The sequence below is a fragment of the Dromiciops gliroides genome, chromosome 4 (assembly GCF_019393635.1).
Source record: "Dromiciops gliroides isolate mDroGli1 chromosome 4, mDroGli1.pri, whole genome shotgun sequence".
Taxonomy (NCBI): Eukaryota; Metazoa; Chordata; class Mammalia; order Microbiotheria; family Microbiotheriidae; genus Dromiciops; species Dromiciops gliroides.
The window spans coordinates 467,934,652-467,953,260 of NC_057864.1; the positions used below are offsets into that span (position 1 = coordinate 467,934,652).

An 18,609-nucleotide genomic window follows, 5' to 3' on the forward strand; every position below is an offset into this window, starting at 1 on the left:
TATTTGGGGTTTTCTTGGCAGACATACTGGGATGGTTCACCATTTCCCTTTCCAGCTCATTTTATAGATGAGGGACTGAGGCAAGCAGGGTTAAGTGACTTGCCCAGGGTCACACAGCTATTTAATGTCTGAGGCCAGATTTTTACTCAGGCGCTCCAACCACTTAGCTGCTCAGACATTTCACATACTCAACAACTTTTCTTTAGCACAAGGGAAGAGTTCATTTTGCGGGTGGGAAATAACTCTGATATAAAGAAAATAAAACCTTTTTTCCTAAAAAAGAAAGTCTATTTCATTAACTGATCAAACCTGAGCTGCCCCTTTCTTTGCAAGGGCATAACCCTATTGGGGCTCCACTTTTTTCTAAGTTTTTAGTCCTAGCAACAGAGGGTGCAACAATTCTTCCTAGCAAGGAGGTGCTTTCTTGGCCCGCTGGTCATTTTGGCTACCTCAGGCTGGCAGTCTCCTTTTATTTTATTTATTTATTTTTGTGTGAGGCAATGAGGATTAAGTGACTTGCCAAGGGCCACAGAGCTAGTAAGTGTCAAGGGTCTGAGGCAAGAACTCAGGTCCTCCTGAATCCAGGGCCGGTGCTTTATCCACTGAACCACCTAGCTGTCCCCTGGCAGTCTCCTTTTAACTGCCTCCACTTGCTCTCTTCCCAATTAGCGCCCTGGCAAGCCACAAAACCACATGGACTGGGAACACCATTGCAGAAGCAACACGGCTCCTGTTGTGAAGTCAGAACAATGACAGGAGCTGAGGCTGGCTAATTTCCTCTTCCTACGCCTAAGACAGGGCTCTGAAAGATGAGGAGGGGGGCAGCTAGGTGGCGCAGTGGATAAAGCACCGGCCCTGGATTCAGGAGTACTTGAGTTCAAATCCGGCCCCAGACACTTACCACTTGCTAGCTGTGTGACTCTGGGCAAGTCACTTAACCCCAATTGCCTCACAAAAAAAAAAAAAAAAAGATGATGAGGAGGAAGCCATCATTGACAAAAGCTCTTTGCTTCTCACAAATGGCCAGAAGAACTATTTAGGCAACAGAGGAATCAGAACTCATACTTCACACCTCCCCTCCCCTCCCTGCCCCTGCGTGCCCCCATCTACCACCCAGCCCGAGATGCTGTACGGATTAGGGACAGAAAGGCAGGCTGCACTTGAAATAATGTCTCCCCATGACACCTCCAGGTTGTTTGTGAGCCACACGCCTTGGGACACTCACCCCTTAGGACTCAACTATCAGTCAGAGAAGTTTGGGAAAGGGTAAGAACATTCTGTATGCTCAGTAACATCCCATGGGCCCCATTAACCCAAAGAGAAAGTCATGGAATATAGTCCTACTTAGTGAAGTCTAGTCTTGCACAAGATAAACACCTTCTGACTTACTGACAGAGAAGACTTTCTGTGAGCATGCACTGACACTCACCTTGTTGTTATTTGAAAACACATACAGGGCCAGGGGTTTTTCTCGCTCATTTATGAACCGTATTGCTTCATCTGCATTTTTCACAGGCACTATTGGAAGCACAGGCCCAAAAATCTCTTCTTGCATCACCCTGGAGTTGGGGTTAACGTCAGTAAGGATAGTTGGGGCTGAAATGAAAAAAGAAACCAACATAATAATGCAGGAATTGGGTAACCTCCTCTCTTCCTTCCACCTGACCACATCTCTGCATGTGATCACCGGGCCCTACTCCTCCTCATCTACCCGTCTGCTCACTCTCTGAGCAGACGATTGTACATAGGAAGAATCAGAAGTTATCTGCATCCAAGCCTGTATGCTTGGCAGGGAACCTACACCGGCAGATGAGCAGCCTGGTGCACAAAGCATGATGGGAGATATGTCTTCACACCTTTTTATGTATATGTGCCTTCCTTTCCAGGAAATCAAGAGTAATCCTCCTTTATTGCTCTCACCTTTATTATCTCATTTGATCTCCATCCAGGTAAGTAGGGAAGATGGGCAGGACTAGTCTTGATATTCCTATTTAATGGGTGCAGAAGTAGAGGGACTCGATCAAGGTTGCACTGCTAGTTAAGGACAGAGAAGAACAGATCTTCTGGCACCGAGTTCAGGGCTCTGCCTTCTTTCCCCTGCAGAACCTGGCACACCCTGCAGTAAGCCAGTTAGTGGTGACCCAGTTCCTCCATACCAGGACCATCAAATTCTACTTAAAGCAAATGCCCACATGCCACATAAGAAGGAAGCAGGGCTTACTTTATTTAGCCTGGTTTTTATTTTAAACCTGAACACAATGGAATCTAATTCAATTCTGCTGAGCTCTGACACCAGGTGATACTGAGGCTATATGACCTGTGAGAGCTGCTTCTTCTTCTTCTTTGCAGGGCAATTGGGGTTAAGTGACTAGCCCAGGGTCACACAGCTAGTTAAGTGTTAAGTGTCTGAGGTCGGATTTGAACTCAGGTCCTCCTGAATCCAGGGCCAGTGCTCTATCCACTGTGCCACCTAGCTGCTCCAACCTGTGAAAGGTTCAACAGCCCTGAAGAGGCTCTGCAAGGAGTCACAACAGCAATGTCAGCATCTGGGTTCCCAGACCAACACCAGTTGGAATGAGGAAACCTGAAAGTTACAGCAGGTCCTCACAATGCAGAGGGGACTCCAAGTTATAGTTCTTGCTGCCTTGGTCAGACCATCTCGGTAGTGGATCTGATGCCTCCACTCAACAAGGCCGAGCGTTGCAGCTAGCTCAGGTCTTTTTTTTTTTAATTTCCTTTTTTTTCTTTTTTCTTTTGAACTTAAGAAATAAAGCAAGCATTTCCATAACAAAGTAGAACAGAAAAAGAAGATTGCACACGGAACTGCAAATCTATTAAGTACAACTGGCTTTTTCTTTTAAATATATAATAGTTACAATGTAGCTTCCCCCCTCATTCCATCCACCCACCCCCACCCAAGAGATGGCTACCATTAAACACAATATCTATCTATCTATCGATCGATCGATCAATCTATCGATCTATGACCATACTATAAATTCTTCTATTTACCAGTTCTTTCTCTGGATGCAGAGAGCATATTCCTCCATAGGTCCTTTTTCATTAATCTGGGCAGTCAAATATAGTCAAAATGACTTGATTGCCCAAAGTTATTCTTAAAACAATATTGCTGTCATTGTATACAATATTCTCTTGATTCTGCTCAATTTGCTCATTATTTCATGCAAATCTTCCCATGTTTTTCTAAAATCATCAAGCTAATCAATTTCTTATAGCCCAGTAGTATTATATCACAATCGTATAACCACAACTTGTTTAGCCATTCTTCAATTGATGGACATCCCCAGAATTTCCAGTTCTTTGCCACCACAAAGAGAGTTGCTAAAAATATGTTAGAACATATAGGTTCTTTCTCTTTCTCCCTAATCATCCCAAGAAACAGACCTAATAGTGGCATTGCTGGGTCAAAGGGTTATAAGATATAATTCTTTGGGCATAATTCCAAATTGCTTTCCAAAAAGATTGGATTAGTTCACAATTCTGCCAACAATGAAGTAGTGTCCCAATTTTTCTACATCCCCTCCAACATTTGTCGCTTTCCCCTTCTATCATTTTTAGTCAATCTGATAGGCGTAATATGATATTTCAAGGTTGTTTTAATTTGCATTTCTCTAATCAATAATGATTTAGAGCATATGTATTTAGAGTACATAGATTCATATGACTATAAATTGTTTTGATTTCTTCATCAGAAAACTGCCTATTCATATTCTTTGACCATTTATCAATTGGGGAATGACTTGTAGTCTTACAGATCTGACAAAGTTCTTTATATAATTGAAACACGAGACCTTTATCTGAGAAACTGCTGATAAAAGTTTGCCCCAACTTTTCTGCTTTCCTTCTGATCTTGGCTACACTGGTTTTATTTGTACAAAACCTTTTTAATTTAATGGAATTGAAATCATTCATTTTATACCTCCCAATACTCTACCTCTTGTTTATTCATACATTGTTCACCTATCCGTAAGTCTGATAAGTAATGCACTCCATGCTCTTCAAATTCTCTTGTAATATCACCCTTTATGTCTAGGCCATGAATCCACTTTGACCTTGTCTTGTGAAGTGGTGTCAGATATTGCTCTATGCCCAAGTTCTGCTTTTCAGCATTTCTGACAATTTTTACCAAATAATGGATTCCTAAACCCAAACTTAAGTCTTTCTACTTGTCAAACACAAGGTCACTAGAGTCACTTGCTGCTGTCAGAAGGCCTTCCCAGAGTGAATAAGAAACGACATTTGGCAGCCTCTTGGCCAAACAGAAGCACCACCTGGCTCTTCAAAGGTAAAAACAAAGCTAGCAACAAGGAATCAGGAAACTGATTCTGGGACACTTCTGCCAGTCCCGGCCAGGGGCCGCCAGCCCTTCTCTGTGTTCCTGTCTCCCCATGTGCCAGATTAGAGCAGCTCTACTTCTCCTCCTTCTTGCCAGGGTTGTTGTAAAGCCAACACCAGGTGACAGGTAAAAATCTACTTTGAAAGGGTGCAATTTATATAAGTTGTAGTCAGTGGTGTGCACAGGTGTCCCAGTGCATGGAGGAAGACCTGAGTTCAAGTCTTGCCTTTGATACATACTGGCTGTATGACCATGAAGAAGTTTCAAACTCTCAGGGCTGTAGGAAACTATCCAAGGCCAAGACAAGTGCCAGACTCCACCAGTAAGGACAGTGTCTACACCAGGAGCTTCCTACCTAGCTAAAACCACAGACCCAGACCATACCACTCTCACACAAACTGAGTAACTCACTTATACCAGTATTTTCAGTCATTATCATCAAGGCCAGACACTGCCCCACCCCCAACAAGAAATAAATTAAAAATAACATTAACTGGAATATAAACTAATAAACCACCAGTTCCCAATAAAAAAAGTAAAATACCTATGTATCGTGTAGCCTCATCCGTCTCCCCTCCAAAAGCTATCTTTTGTCCGTCAAGTAAATTTATGACCCTTTTAAAATGACGAAGGTTGATGATCCTTTCATAATCAGGAGACTTTTTAATTTCTTCACCATAGAATTCCTATGTAAAATAATTAAATATACTTAGTTGTAATGCCCAGACTCATAGTTCCATCAGTTTGAAGAACCCAGTACATCCTCAGGTCAAAAACCTACCTTGTGAGATAGCTAGGTGGCGCAGGTGATAGAGCACTGGCTCTGAATTCAGGAGGACCTGAGTTCAAATTAAACCTCAGACACTTGACACTTACTAGCTGTGTGACCCTGGGCAAGTCACTTAACCCTCATTGCCCTGCTCCCCCCACAAAAAAAGTTAAAAAACCCAATCCTACCTTGTTTCCCAAATCATCACCGTGTTTCCACCCGTAGCTTCATACTGCTTAATTGTATAGTCTCTAGCTAAGTGATTATTAGGGGTGGGTTTTGAAAGACCATTGTTTTGGATCAAGTGCCATAGATGGAAAAGGAAAAGCCCAGAGATGGTAAAAATTCCCCAGCTATTACAGATTGTCTTTGTTCAGGGTGCCCAAGAGAAGACTGGCACTTAAGACAGGCCAGCCAAGAGACAGTCCTAGTTGTTAGGACTTCCTCTCTCCCTACACAACCATATACACAATCACAGCCCAAAGGAATCAATCAAGCCCCTACCCTCACTGCTTATATCATACAGTTAGGACGCTCCACTGATCAAGGTCCATGAGCATCACTGATGCTAAAGAGCTGCAGCCATCACGTACCTATCTTCTGCCTTCACACATCTCCATGAAGACAGAAAAGGCTCTCCCAATTTTGTTGTCTACTTTGTGAGAACTTATGGACCCCGAAGCATGGAAAAAGAGGTTCCCAAGGAACCCTCCCTGCTTATAAGCACAGGGGAACTACAACCCCCAATAATGCTACGTGACTGTCATGAAATGATGACTCAAGCCTTCACATGGCCTGCAGACCCCAACTTCCCCAACTTCTCATTTCTGTAAAGTCTGCAATCACCCTGGGAAGAGCCTGAAGCCACTCACAGTGTGACAGTCACCCCCACCCCCAAGAAGAGGAAATAGAAACAGATCAAGCTAATAAAGCATAATAAATGGAATCACAACAAATTCGACTCATTTTCTGCCTTCAAAATGGCATCTCTCCTCAAGTTCCCCATACTTCAGAAAGAGACAGGAAAGGACAGACAGGGATGGAGGGAACACAGATGCCAAGAACTCTTTTGCAAGGGAAATGGTGAGACGTGCCAAGGTGAGGTCAAGGCCAAGTGTTAAGAGAAAGCTGATGGAAAGAACATTTTGAGTTGTGGGGAGAGAGTAGGTGTATGGGAGAAGGCTCAGTGGAGAAGGTAGCACCGAAGTTGGGTTTTAAAGCAAAGGAGAGACTTCCACAGATGGAGACCCAACTCCAAGAATGTGGACGCCCCAAAGAGAGAAGGGCAGAACAAGTGTGTGTGTTGGGGGGGAGGGGGAGTTGAGACCGCTGCAGTTTGACTGAGATGCAGAGAATGTGAAAGCTGGAATGAATGAGGTAAAGGCCGAAAAGGGAGCTTGGAGCCAGACTGTAGGAGGTCTTAACTGCCAGGACCAGGAATTTATGCTTTATTTAATAACTAATGGGAAGCCCCTGGAGGTTTTTGAAGAGAGCACTGATGTGAGCAGTCCATTAGGAAGGTCATATGGAAAGCTAGGTGAAGTTTGGCCTAGAGAAGGAAAACAAGAAGCCATGAGCCCAGTCCAGACATGAAGAGATGAGGACCTGAAGTAGGGTCCTAGGAGTGGGGATGGAGAGGAGCCAGATGCAGGGTGTACTGAGGAGACAGAATTGACTGAACAAAGTGACTGATACAGGACAGCCAGAAGCTGGGGAAAGAGAGGAGTCCAAGATGCCTTGGAGGTTAGGAACCCTGGCAAGCTGGGAAGAGGGTGGTCTCATCAACAGAAAGGGAGAAGTTTTGGGGAAGGGTAGATTTTTTTGAAGAGAAGAGTTTTTCTGGACATGCTGAGTTGGAGGTGTTGGTGAGACATCTAGAGAGAGAAAGGAGGCAGTTGTAAAAGGAAACTGAAACTCTGGAGAGATTTTTGGGGTGAAAAATCTAGATTTGGAAGACTCACATAGAAGTGATTCCTGAAGCAGATGAAACTCCTTCAGTGAAGTCATTTGCCCCCTCCTCTCCAGCTCCCCAACCTCCAAGCCCTCAGCCATTTCGGCCTAGATTACTCCACAGCCTCCCACCAGCTTCTGTCTAAGGTCTGTCTTGAACTCTGCTACCAGATCAGATGACTCTTCCTGAAATGCCACTTTCATTCCCTAATCAGGAACCTACAAGCTCCCTGTATCACCTTCTCATCTAAGTCTATCTCCATACGGTCCCCTCTAACACAAGCTCTCCTTTCTAGCTAGGTCAGTCTCCTCAGCGTCCCCTCATCACTGCCTTCACTCACGGTGCCTTTACTGTCAAGGGAATGTCCTCTGCTTTCCTCAGTGGCAAGGCAAATTCTAAACATCTCCTGACTAATTAATAAATGAACTCTCCAAAGTGACAGGTACCATCTTCTGCAAACAGTGGAAGATGCTGAGACAGACTGTGTTTACATCTGTGGTTCCCAACCCCAGGTTCATGACATGTCAGTGTCTCTCAAATGACCTTAAGAGTTGTCATCAAACTTCTCTAGTATTTCTAGTTCACTTTAATAAATTAATGACACACAGCAGAGTGTAGATTACACCTCTGTGTCATGTGGGAAACAAGGAGTCAGTTCTCCAGCAGGGTGGGCCCACACACCCCAGGAAGGCCTCTCTATGATGAGAGGCTAAGTCAGCCATCAACGGTTCAGTGTGAAGAAGCTTAGCCCCAGGCTGGCTGCAGGGCAAGGAACGTTTCAGCTGCAGCAACTCACTAAGACTTTCTGCTCAGGTGTGGAGGGCTGTGCTCTGAGCCTCTGGGGAAGTATCCACAGCCGCAAAACCACCAACCCTTGGAGTACTGTATTACGTGCGATTTGTTACTCAGTGAGGGACCACTGTCAGCAATGGGGATCAGTTCCAAAGGGTTTGGTAATTGCTGGTTCACATGTAAATCAGTCTGACAGTTTGCTAATACTAATATGTCTACAAAATACCATGCACTCACCAGTCACCTGCTCCATAATATTACTAAGAAGAGAATTAGAATAGACTGAGCACTAATGGACTGATCTTAATTCAGCCCCCTGCTCCACCCCCCACCTCCCATGGTTAAACTGTTAGGTTGTTTCTTTTAGCTAGATGGCAACGATTGATCTTTTTTTTTTTTTGGCGAGGCAATGAGGGTTAAGTGACTTGCCCAGGGTCACACAGCTAGTAAGTGTCAAGTGTCTGAGGCCAGATTTGAACTCAGGTCCTCCTGAATCCAGGGCCGGTGCTCTATCCACTGTGCCACCTAGCTGCCCCTACAATCAATCTTTGACAATCTTTCGTTGGAATTGTTCAAATTGAATGAGTAATCATTGAGATAAAGACAGGAAAGCACAACATGAGGATAACCCTTTCTCATCATCCTAACCTATCCCCCCATTCTGTCCAACAGACTGATGTGACAGAAGTCACCCAAGAATTTGTTGATGGGCTTTGCTGTCAATTATTCTTATCTACACACCGACATGCAAAAATTGATTTATTACACACACATACATGTATATGTCATAAAATCATAGCACAGACCTAACACATATAAAAACCAGTGCGCCCTGAGTTTTAAGCTACATCCTCTAGGTTTTGGTTACATATGCCAGATGGAAATAATAGAATTTTACAGAGGACAGAAGAGGAAGGGAATGATTTATACATCAAAGAACAGACAGTAGAAGGGGAAGATACACACCAGGCAAAATAATAAATGGGTAAATAAAAATTGAGGATGTATCTGAAAATTATAGATGAACCCTTAACACCCAAGCTGTATCATGTGACGTTAATCTCATGCAAATGTCAATTTTAATAAAGCCAGGTGAGAAATTCTCGGGTGACACTGAGTCTTCACTCACCTTTACAGTTTCCTTTATCTTCTCCACAATCTCATTCTGGAGGGAGGGCTCACAGAGAATGTAGTCTGGAGCAATGCAGGTCTGACCACAGTTCATATACTTCCCCCAGGTGATACGTCTGAAGAAAGCAAGGCGCAAGATGAGATCACTATATTAAACTCATTCTCTATTAATTTCTTGTTGTTATTCAAGGAATCCATTCATAAACTGCCAGAAGGAAGACATCAAGTAGTGTTGAACAAATCATCTCTCCAGTGCCTTAACACGGAATGGAGATCATTCTCAATTATCCCTGTTAATGGAAACAGCTGCCAGGAATTGCCACATCATTTCGATGTGCCTTTAGAATAGGTTTGCATTGAAAATGGTGGCATAAGGCAAGAACTCGCCCAAATTCCCTTCCAAACAACTTTAAAATAACAACTCAAAATGAATTCTGGAGTTCCAGAACCAACAAAAGGATGGAGTCAAACCATTTTTGAGTCCAAGACAACTTAGAGGGTCAACAGGAAAGTAAGAGTGAAGTACATTGCAACAGAGGCCTTACTGGGTACCAGCAGCAGGCCTTGCCTCTCAGCAAACCTGTGCAGGCCTTGGGGCCAAATGAATCAGCAGCAGGGACTCCTGGAGCTCTTAACCCACAGACAGTTAGGGGGCTGGAGATGATAAGCGACAAATTGGCTGGTGCTGGGTGCAGATCTGGATCACAGACCTGGGCTGCAGGCTCAGGGTTCGGGGAAACACTAGTATACCAGAGCATTGAAAGCAGGGATCTTAGTCACAGGTCCAGGGTAGAAATGAGTGCTTGTGGTTGCTCACAGACCACAGGACAGAAGAGCAGTGACCACATCTCTCCTTAGATCATACCACCTTGGAAGAACTGAAAACTTACAGGTCCCCAGAATTAGTTTTGAAAACAGTAGCACGCCCTGGGCAAGTCACTTAAACCTCATTGTCCTGTTAAAAAAAAAAAAAAAGAGAATGGGGGCAGCTAGATGGCGCAGTGGATAAAGCACTGGCCCTGGATTCAGGAGTACCTGAGTTCAAATCCAGCCTCAGACACTTGACACTAGCTGTGTGACCCTGGTCAAGTCACTTAACCCTCATTGCCCTGTTAAAAAAAAAAAAAGAAAAAAAGAAAACAGTAGCACGAAAAACCGGAAGTTTAAGAGAGTGTCCCCTCCATGCCAAGAACAGAACCCAACTTTAACATAAAGAGTTAAGTAAAGAAATAAGATGAAAAAAAGAACCTGACCAAAGAAGGTAACTATGGTGATAGGGCGGATCAAAACACAAACTCATAAAAGGACAACAATGCAAAACACCCACATGCAAAGTCATAAAGAAAAATGTAAATTGGTCTCAGGTCTAAAAAAGAATTTCTGGGAGAGCTCAAAAAGGATTTAAGAAATCTAATAAGAGGGGCAGCTAGGTGGCACAGTGGATAGAGTACTGGCCCTGGATTTAGAAGGACCTGAGTTCAAATCCGGCCTCAAACACTTGACACTAGCTGTGTGATCCTGGGCAAGTCACTTAACCCCATTTGCCCCACAAAAAAAAAAATCAAATAAGAGAGGTAGAAGAAAAATTGGGAAAAGAAATTAGTGTGATGCAAGAGAATTATGAGAAAAAGAGTCAACAGCTTGATAAAGGAAGCACAAAAATTCACTGAAGAAAACAACTCCTTAAAAAACTGAATTGGCCAAATAGAAAAGTAGGTACAAAAGCTCGCTGGAAATTAGAATTGGGCAAGTGGAAACTAATGACTCCATGAGACAATAAGAAACAATAAAACAAAATTAAAAGAATGAAAAAAAAACACCAGAAAATGTGAAATATCTCATTAGAAAAACAACTGACCTGGAAAATAGATCAAGAGATAATTTAAGCATTATTGGGCTACCTGTAAGCCACGATTAAAAAAAAAAAAAACAAGCCTGGGTGGCATCTTTCAATAAATTATTAAGGAAAACAGAATAAAATGGAAGTGGAAAGAATCCACCTATACTAGGATGGAACCTCAACTTTCTCTTCTCCGAGCTAGATAAATCTAACCAAAAAATAAAGAAAGATTTTAAGAAGGTGAATAGAATTTTAGAAAAGTTAGACATGATAGACCTCTGAAGAAAACTGAATGGAAATAGAAAAGAATATATACTTTTTTCTCAGTCATACATGGCACCTACACAAAAATTGACCATGTATTAGGGCATAGAAACCTCACAACCAAATGCAGAAAAGCAAAAATATTACAAATAAGCATCCTTTTTAGATCATAATATGATAAAAATTATGTTCAATAAAGGGCCATGAAAGGATAGATTAAAAATTTATTGGAAACTAAACAATCTAATTCTAAAGAATTGAGTGGGTCAAAAAACAAATTATAGAAACAATAATTTCATTAAAGAGAATGACAATAATGAGGCAAAGTATCAGAATTTATGGGATGTAGCCAAAGTAGTACTTAGGGGAAAATATATATTTCTAAATGCTTAATAATGTTCAATAAAATCATACCCTTATCTTTAGGCACATTGCCCAAAGGAATATGAATTTGTCTGCATCTCATAAAATTTCTTGAGGTTTACCTGAAAGATGTCTAAGGACCACTCCTTAAACCTAAAGAACTCTGGCCCTCATTGATTGGCCAACAAAAGGTCCAAGCCTAGGCCTCAATTTGCCATTGTTTGTCCTCTAGCTCAGAGTGGGCCTAAATAGCAAAAGTATCTCTTTTGGCCAGAAACCCTGAGGGTTTTCCTCCCCCATACACAACCTTTTTATCTATTTTTTCTTTCTTTTAACTAGGTAAAAGAAGCCTTTCTTTGCTGCTTTTCTGATCTAGCCTTAATCACTGAATGGGCATTGCCTCAGGCAGACTTGAGAAAGGCCTTAATTTTTTTTTTCCGTATTTTTTTTTCTTTTTTTGTAGGGCAATGGGGGTTAAGTGACTTGCCCCAGGTCACACAGCTAGTAAGTGTCAAGTGTCTGAGGCAGGATTTGAACTCAGGTCCTCCTGAATCCAGGGCTGGTGCTTTATCTACTGTGCCACCTGAAGGCCCTGAATCTCTAGTTATGCCGTAACTATCTTGCTACTGGACCTGATAGAGGAGGCCAAAAGGGTTAACAGATAACCTATCAACAGTACTTAGAAGGGGTTAACAGAAAACCTTAAGAGCCAAGCTCTAATATAGATCTGAGCTCCAAGAGGGACTATAACTTACAGGTCCCAGTTCTGAAAGGGATTCAGACCCCAGTTAATGGATAACTTAAGACTTGAGTCTTCATTAATACAAGTAAAGGCCTAGGTTCTTGCTACCCACATTAATCAGCACCCATAACAAGAACATACAGAGGCAGGTCATAGAGACCTTACCTATAACAATGATACAGTGACAGGGTATAGAAATTCAAACTGATAAATGAAAATATTTTAAAAGAGTGTGAGATTTAAAATTGGATATTAGATCATAAATCTCCCCTCTTTAACCTTTCCCTTAATTCATGCCCCTCCTTACGACAGTAACAACACACCTTAGTGCCCTTGTTCTGGTGTTCACATGGCTGACTAGGAATCGCTGGTGCCAGAATGCTCTGTTTAGGGTGATCTGGACCTTCCTCACGTCAGTCAAAGACATAATTTGCAAGTTCCTTAAGTCTGTTAAGCTCCTCCAATCTGGACATTGAGTCAGAAAATATTTGCGTACTTCTGGGAGTGAATTACAAATAAACATGTTGAGAATAATATAAGAATCTTTTAAATCAATTGGATCCAATCTGGTGTATTGCCTGGCGGTCTCACAAAGCCTATCATAAAATCTGCTTGGTCTTTCATTAGCCTCCTGAAATGTGCTCATAAATTTCGTACAGTTTTCGGGTTTTCTAGAGCATAATTCCATTCCCTTCAGAAGTGTTTCCCTAGCGTCTTTTAATCTTTGGAAATCCCTGTCGTTATTATAATTCCACTCTGGATCCTTTAGAGGCCATTCCACATCGGCCTTACCCTTCGAAACAAGGGCATTTCCTGCTGAGATAATATCTGGAATCTCAGTTGGGGACAGTAAAGTTTCCATAAGACAAGTAACATCAGCCCAAGTGGGTTGATATATATTAAATATAGTCCTTAACTGTGAAACTACACCGTTTGGATGTTTCTCAAAACTAGGGAAGATTGCTTTCCATGAGCTCAAGTCAGTTGGTGTAAAGGGGTGATATTTTCTAACCTGAAGTGACACTCCCTTTTTAAAAAAACTGGCGTTTCTCCATTATCGCTAACCGACTGTTAAAACTTTTTACCACAAGAGAGACATGGGAATCAAAAAATGACATGCCCAGAAAAGGCCAAATTTGTCCCCAGATTCACCTTATGACGTGTAAACCCCCAAAACACCTCCATGTAAAAAGGTACCTGCCTCAGGGGTTGGCTCAAGCCCCCAGGAACTCCAAATTAGGTTAAGCCCAGCCCTGTGCCTCCCTAGGGTGGATATTATTATAATGAGACTGATAAACAATTTATCCATAGTGTGAGAGTTGGAATAATGCCCCCTGCTGGGAGGAACATTGTGAGCTCTGGCCTGAGGACAAACCATGTGGCTTTAGCATCCGGAAGTGACCTTTTCTGGGATTTTGAAGGTCAGTCCAGCATTGGGAAGTTACTTCTGTAGAACCACCTGTGGGGCTTGTCAATCAGGGATGCCGACCAATTAGCTTGGGGCTGTGTTTGTGTGGATGGCCCTGTCTCCAGTTTTGCAGGAGGAGAGCTCTCTTGTGCCCAGGACTTCATGTGGAGTGGAACAGAGAAGCTGGCTCCCTTAGACAGATAGATGAAGACATCTTGGCCTCTTTCTGATCACTAGATTCTAATGCACCTTAATAAAATGCTTAAAAGTCTAAACTCTTGCTAAAGCTTCTAATTTGGAGCAACCTCTCATTAGATTTTAGACATTCTAGATAGAATTTTAGCCCCTTACAATACTATAAATATAACTGTCTTCCTTTCTCTAAATCGAGAGATGCCTTTCTACTTTTCTGGTTCTCTCCCTGTGTTCACTCACAATATTGCAATAAAACTTGGGAAACTGAGTCACTGAGTCTTGTAATTCTTTTGGGATGACCCATGATCAATCTGACCCTAAATCCATCCTACATCAGACCCACATGGCTCAAAAGGAGTAAGGTTGGTGACTTTGCATAGTCCTTCCTCACTGAAATCCAATTCATTAAGTTATGACATCATCTCCCTGATGTCAAGAACAAAGGACAAACAACAACAATAAATAAAATAGAGAAAGAGCAGATCAATGAAACTGTCAGGAGGGAGCTGTAAAGGTTTACACTCTTGCACACAGTCCGATTAGAATAAAATGGTCTTTTGTTTGGGTGCTAGAGAAAGTAACCAAGAGGAAAGGAGATAGCTTACAGACATCTTTCTCTCCCCAACAGAAGAAAGGTGAAAGCTATTATAAAGGATAGATGGGGTGATCACCTGGCAATGGAAAGTTTTTGGGGGGTGGGGTGGGAAAAGCTTGATTGAGGGGTAGTGGTCCTGACTTCTGGAGTCATCTCTGTCCCTGTGGCTCAAGTAGTAGCCGTGCCTAACTGACTTTCCTGCTACAGAATTTTATCTTCCCTACTTTTCAGGTGTGTCCATCCTGATATCTAGTTAGCCAGTTTAAATTTTAATAGTCCCTTTACTTCTTGATATGTCTGTCCTGCCCTAAGCCCCATGTCAAAAAAAAAAAAAAAGAACAAATTAAAAATGCCTAATTAAACAGCAAATTGGAAAGAGTGAAAATCAAAGAAGAGATTAATAAAATTAAAAGTAAGAAAACCATTAAATAAATCAAACAAGGGGCTGGTTTTATGGGGGAAAAACAATAAAATAGACAATTGGTTAATTTGATTTTAAAAAGAAATAAGAAAATCAATTACCAGTATAAAAAATGAAAAGGGTGAATTTACCATAAATAAAGAGGACATTAAAGCAATTATTAGAAGCTATTTTGCCCAATTATATGCCAATAAATCTGACAATCTAAGTGAAATGAATGAATATTTACAAAAATACAAATTGTTCAGATTAACAGAAGAGCGGACAGAATACTTAATTCCATTTTAGAAAAAGAAATTGAATAAGTCATCAATGAACTTCCTAAGAAAAAATACCCAGGGCCAGATGAATTCCACAAAACATTTAAAGAACAATCAATTTCAATACTATATAAACTATTTGGAAAAGTAGACAAAGAAGGAGTCCTGACAAATTCCTCTTTATGACAGATACATGGTGCTGATACCTAAACCAGGAAGAGTAAAAACAGTAAGAAAACTACAATATAGACCAATTTCCCTAATGAATATTGATACAAAAATTTTAATTAGAATACTTGCAAGAAGATTAACACTGTATCACAAGGATCATTCACTATGAACCAATGGGATTTATGCCAGGAATGTAGGGCTGGTTCAATATTAGAAAACTGTCAGTATAATTGGCCATATCAATAACAAAACCAACAGAAATCATATGATTATCTCAACAGATGCAGAAAAAGCTCTTGACAAAATACAACACTCATTCCTATTAAAAACACTAGAGAGCACAGGAATAACTGAAGCTTTCCTTAAAACGGTAAGCCTTATCTATTTAAAACTATAAGCAAGTATTATTTGTAATGGGGATAAGTTAGAAGCATTCCCAATAAGATCAGAGGTGAAGCAAGGATGTCCATTATTACCTTTATTATTCAATATTGTACTAGAAATGCTAGCTATAGCAATTAGACAAGAAAAGATATGGAAGGAATTAGAATAGGCAATGAAGAAACAAAACTATCACTCTTTGGAGATAATATGATGGTATATTTAGAGAATCCTAGAGAATCAACTAAAACTCTAGTAAAATTTTTTAACAACTTTAGCAAGGTTGTAGGATATAAAATAAGTCCATATAAATCATCAGCATTTCTATATATTACCAACAAAGTCCAGCAGCAAGGGATTGAGAAATTCTATTTAAAACAACTATAGACAATATAAAATTATTAGGGTTTTACCTATAAAGACAAATCCAGGAACTATATGAAAATATTTATAAAATACTTTCCACACAAAGTCAGATCTAAACAACTGGAAAAATATCAATTGCTCATGGGTAGGTCAAGCCATTCTAATAAAAATGACAATTTTACCAAAATCAGTTTACATAGTACTGTACCAAACTACCAAGATTTTTTATAGAGCTAGAAAAAATTTTTTAAAATGCATCTGGAAGAACAAAAAGTGAAGAATATCAAAGGAATCAATTAAAAAATGTGAAGGAAGGTGACTTAGCAGTATCAGATCACAAACTGTATTATAAAGTGGCAATCATGAAAACAATATGCTACTGACTTAAGAAACTGACTGGTGGATCAGTAGAATAGATCAAGTAGACAATACACAGTAGTAAATGACCCATAGTAATTTAGTGTTTGATAAACCCAAAGATCCAAGTTTTGGGGACAAGAAGTCCCCATTTGACAAAAACTACTGGGAAAACTGGAAAGCATTTTGGCAGAAACTAGATATAGACCAACATCTCACACCATATTGCAAGGTAAGGTCAAAATGGGTACATAATTTAGACATAAAAAGTGATGCCTTAGGCAAATTAGAGGAGCATGGAATAACAGTTTACCTGTTAGGTCTATGGGTAAGGGAAGAATTTATAACCAAACAAGAGATAATGAAAATCACAGGAATCAAAATTAATAATTTTGATTACATTAAATTTAAAAGGTTTTGTAGAAACAAAAATAATGCAGTCAAGATTAGAAGGAAAGCAGGAATCTGGGGAAAATTTGTTTTACAGCAAGTGTCTCTAATAAAGACCTCATTTCTCAAATTTATAAGACTATTAGTCATTTTATGTCATATTTATAGACTCTGTCATTCCCCAATTGATAAATGATCAAAGAAGATGAAAATGCAGTTTTCAGAAGAAGTCAAAGCTATCTGTAGTCATATGAAAAAATGCTCTAAATCACTGTTGATTAGAGAAATGCAATTTTAAACAACTCTGAGGTACTACCTCATAGCTCGTAGATTGGCTAGTATGACAGAATAGAAAAATGACAAATGTTGGAGGGAATGTGGGAAAACTGGGACACTAATGCATTACTGGTTGAACTGTGAACTGATCCAACCATTCTAGAGAGCAATTTGGAACTATGCCCAAAAGGTTATAAAACTGTGCATAGCCTGTGACCCAGCAATACCACTACTACTAGGTCTGTATCCAAAAGAGATTTTTTTTTTTTAAAAGGAGGGGGGAAGACATATATGTACAAAAATATTTATTGCTATAAATTGCTCTTTTTGTGGTGGTAAGGAACTGGAAATTAAAAGGATGTTCATCAATTAGAAAATGGCCAAGTGAATTATGGTATATGATTGTGATGGAATACTAATGTAGTATAAGAAATGATGAGCAGGATAGTTTCAGAAAAACCTGGACTTACATGAACTGATACAAAGTCGTGAGCAGAACCAGAACATTGCACACAGTAATAGCAATCTTATATGATGATCAACTATGAATGACTTAGCTATACTCAGCAATACAATGATCTAAGACAATTCCAAAGGACTCATGATTAAAAATGCTATCCACCTTAAGAGAAAGAACTAATGGCATGTGAATACAGATCAAAGTATATGATTTTCCCACTTAATTTTGCTCATTTTGTGGGAAGGGGGTTATGTTTTCAGCAGGTTTCTTTTTCTCAGATAAGTCTGTATTTTTCCTTAACATGCCAAGTAAAACAGCTAAAATAACAGCTTTTTTAGCTGCCAAGTCATCTAGGCAATATACAAAGGAAGAGTCAATTGACATAATAATCATGATGTCAACAGAGATGAGGAGACAGAGAAGGTGATAATATAAAACGCCAATGAAAGCAAACAATGTATCTCGTATCCCAAGGAAGGAGCTGAGATACCCATGGGACAGAAAGAGCACCAACTAGAGAACCTCCAGGCATATAAGAATGTTAAATACATTCCTGTGTAAAGGTCACCCAGAGTAGTCAGAGGAGCACACCTGTGTCAAATGCCTCTCACACAGAGCAGGCAAACAATCTTTTACAAGAAGAGTCATAGTCTGTCAAGTCTGAAGTCCTAACAAAGCCATTACCTTCTCCATGGTATCAAGGCACTTTGTGAGGTAGAACAATTCTCTCAGATATCAACCTCAAGAAGGTTAGGACTATACCTCCTTCCCAACTCTAACCCTTCCCACATGGCATCTCTAGCTTCCCTCAACTAAGAAGGATGATCAAATCTGTAACAGAATGGTCTATAAAGTCCTCCTGTGGACACAGTCAGCTGCTACCCCTCTTGAAAATGTAAACAGGTGCTACACCAGGCCTCCAAGATACACCTGTCTGTGACTAGCCATCATTGCCAAAGTCGACAGGGAATCTTACACAATATCTGTAAAAATACAAAAAAGGCAAACATGGAGAGGTAAGGCAACTTTGATCAACTAATGGTGGTGTCCGTTTGAGGGATTCTTGACAATGTGATAAAATAATGGGATTTAGCAGATACTCAAAGACCCACCTGGAAAT

The 18,609-nt window shown here is 40.5% G+C and overlaps 1 protein-coding gene across 3 annotated transcripts in view; it reads right to left on the bottom strand.

The window, feature by feature from the left end:
• The window catches only part of ALDH3A2 (aldehyde dehydrogenase 3 family member A2), a 53,901-nt gene that overhangs the window by 19,848 nt on the left and 15,444 nt on the right, over positions 1–18,609 (bottom strand). For all 3 annotated transcript variants that reach the window (XM_044001908.1, XM_044001910.1, XM_044001909.1), the window contains exons 6-8: positions 8,999–9,116; positions 4,902–5,043; positions 1,430–1,596 (exon numbers count right to left, since the gene is read on the bottom strand). In XM_044001908.1, coding sequence (XP_043857843.1) covers positions 1,430–1,596; positions 4,902–5,043; positions 8,999–9,116 — 427 coding nt within the window. The remainder of the gene's footprint in view (positions 1–1,429; positions 1,597–4,901; positions 5,044–8,998; positions 9,117–18,609) is intronic.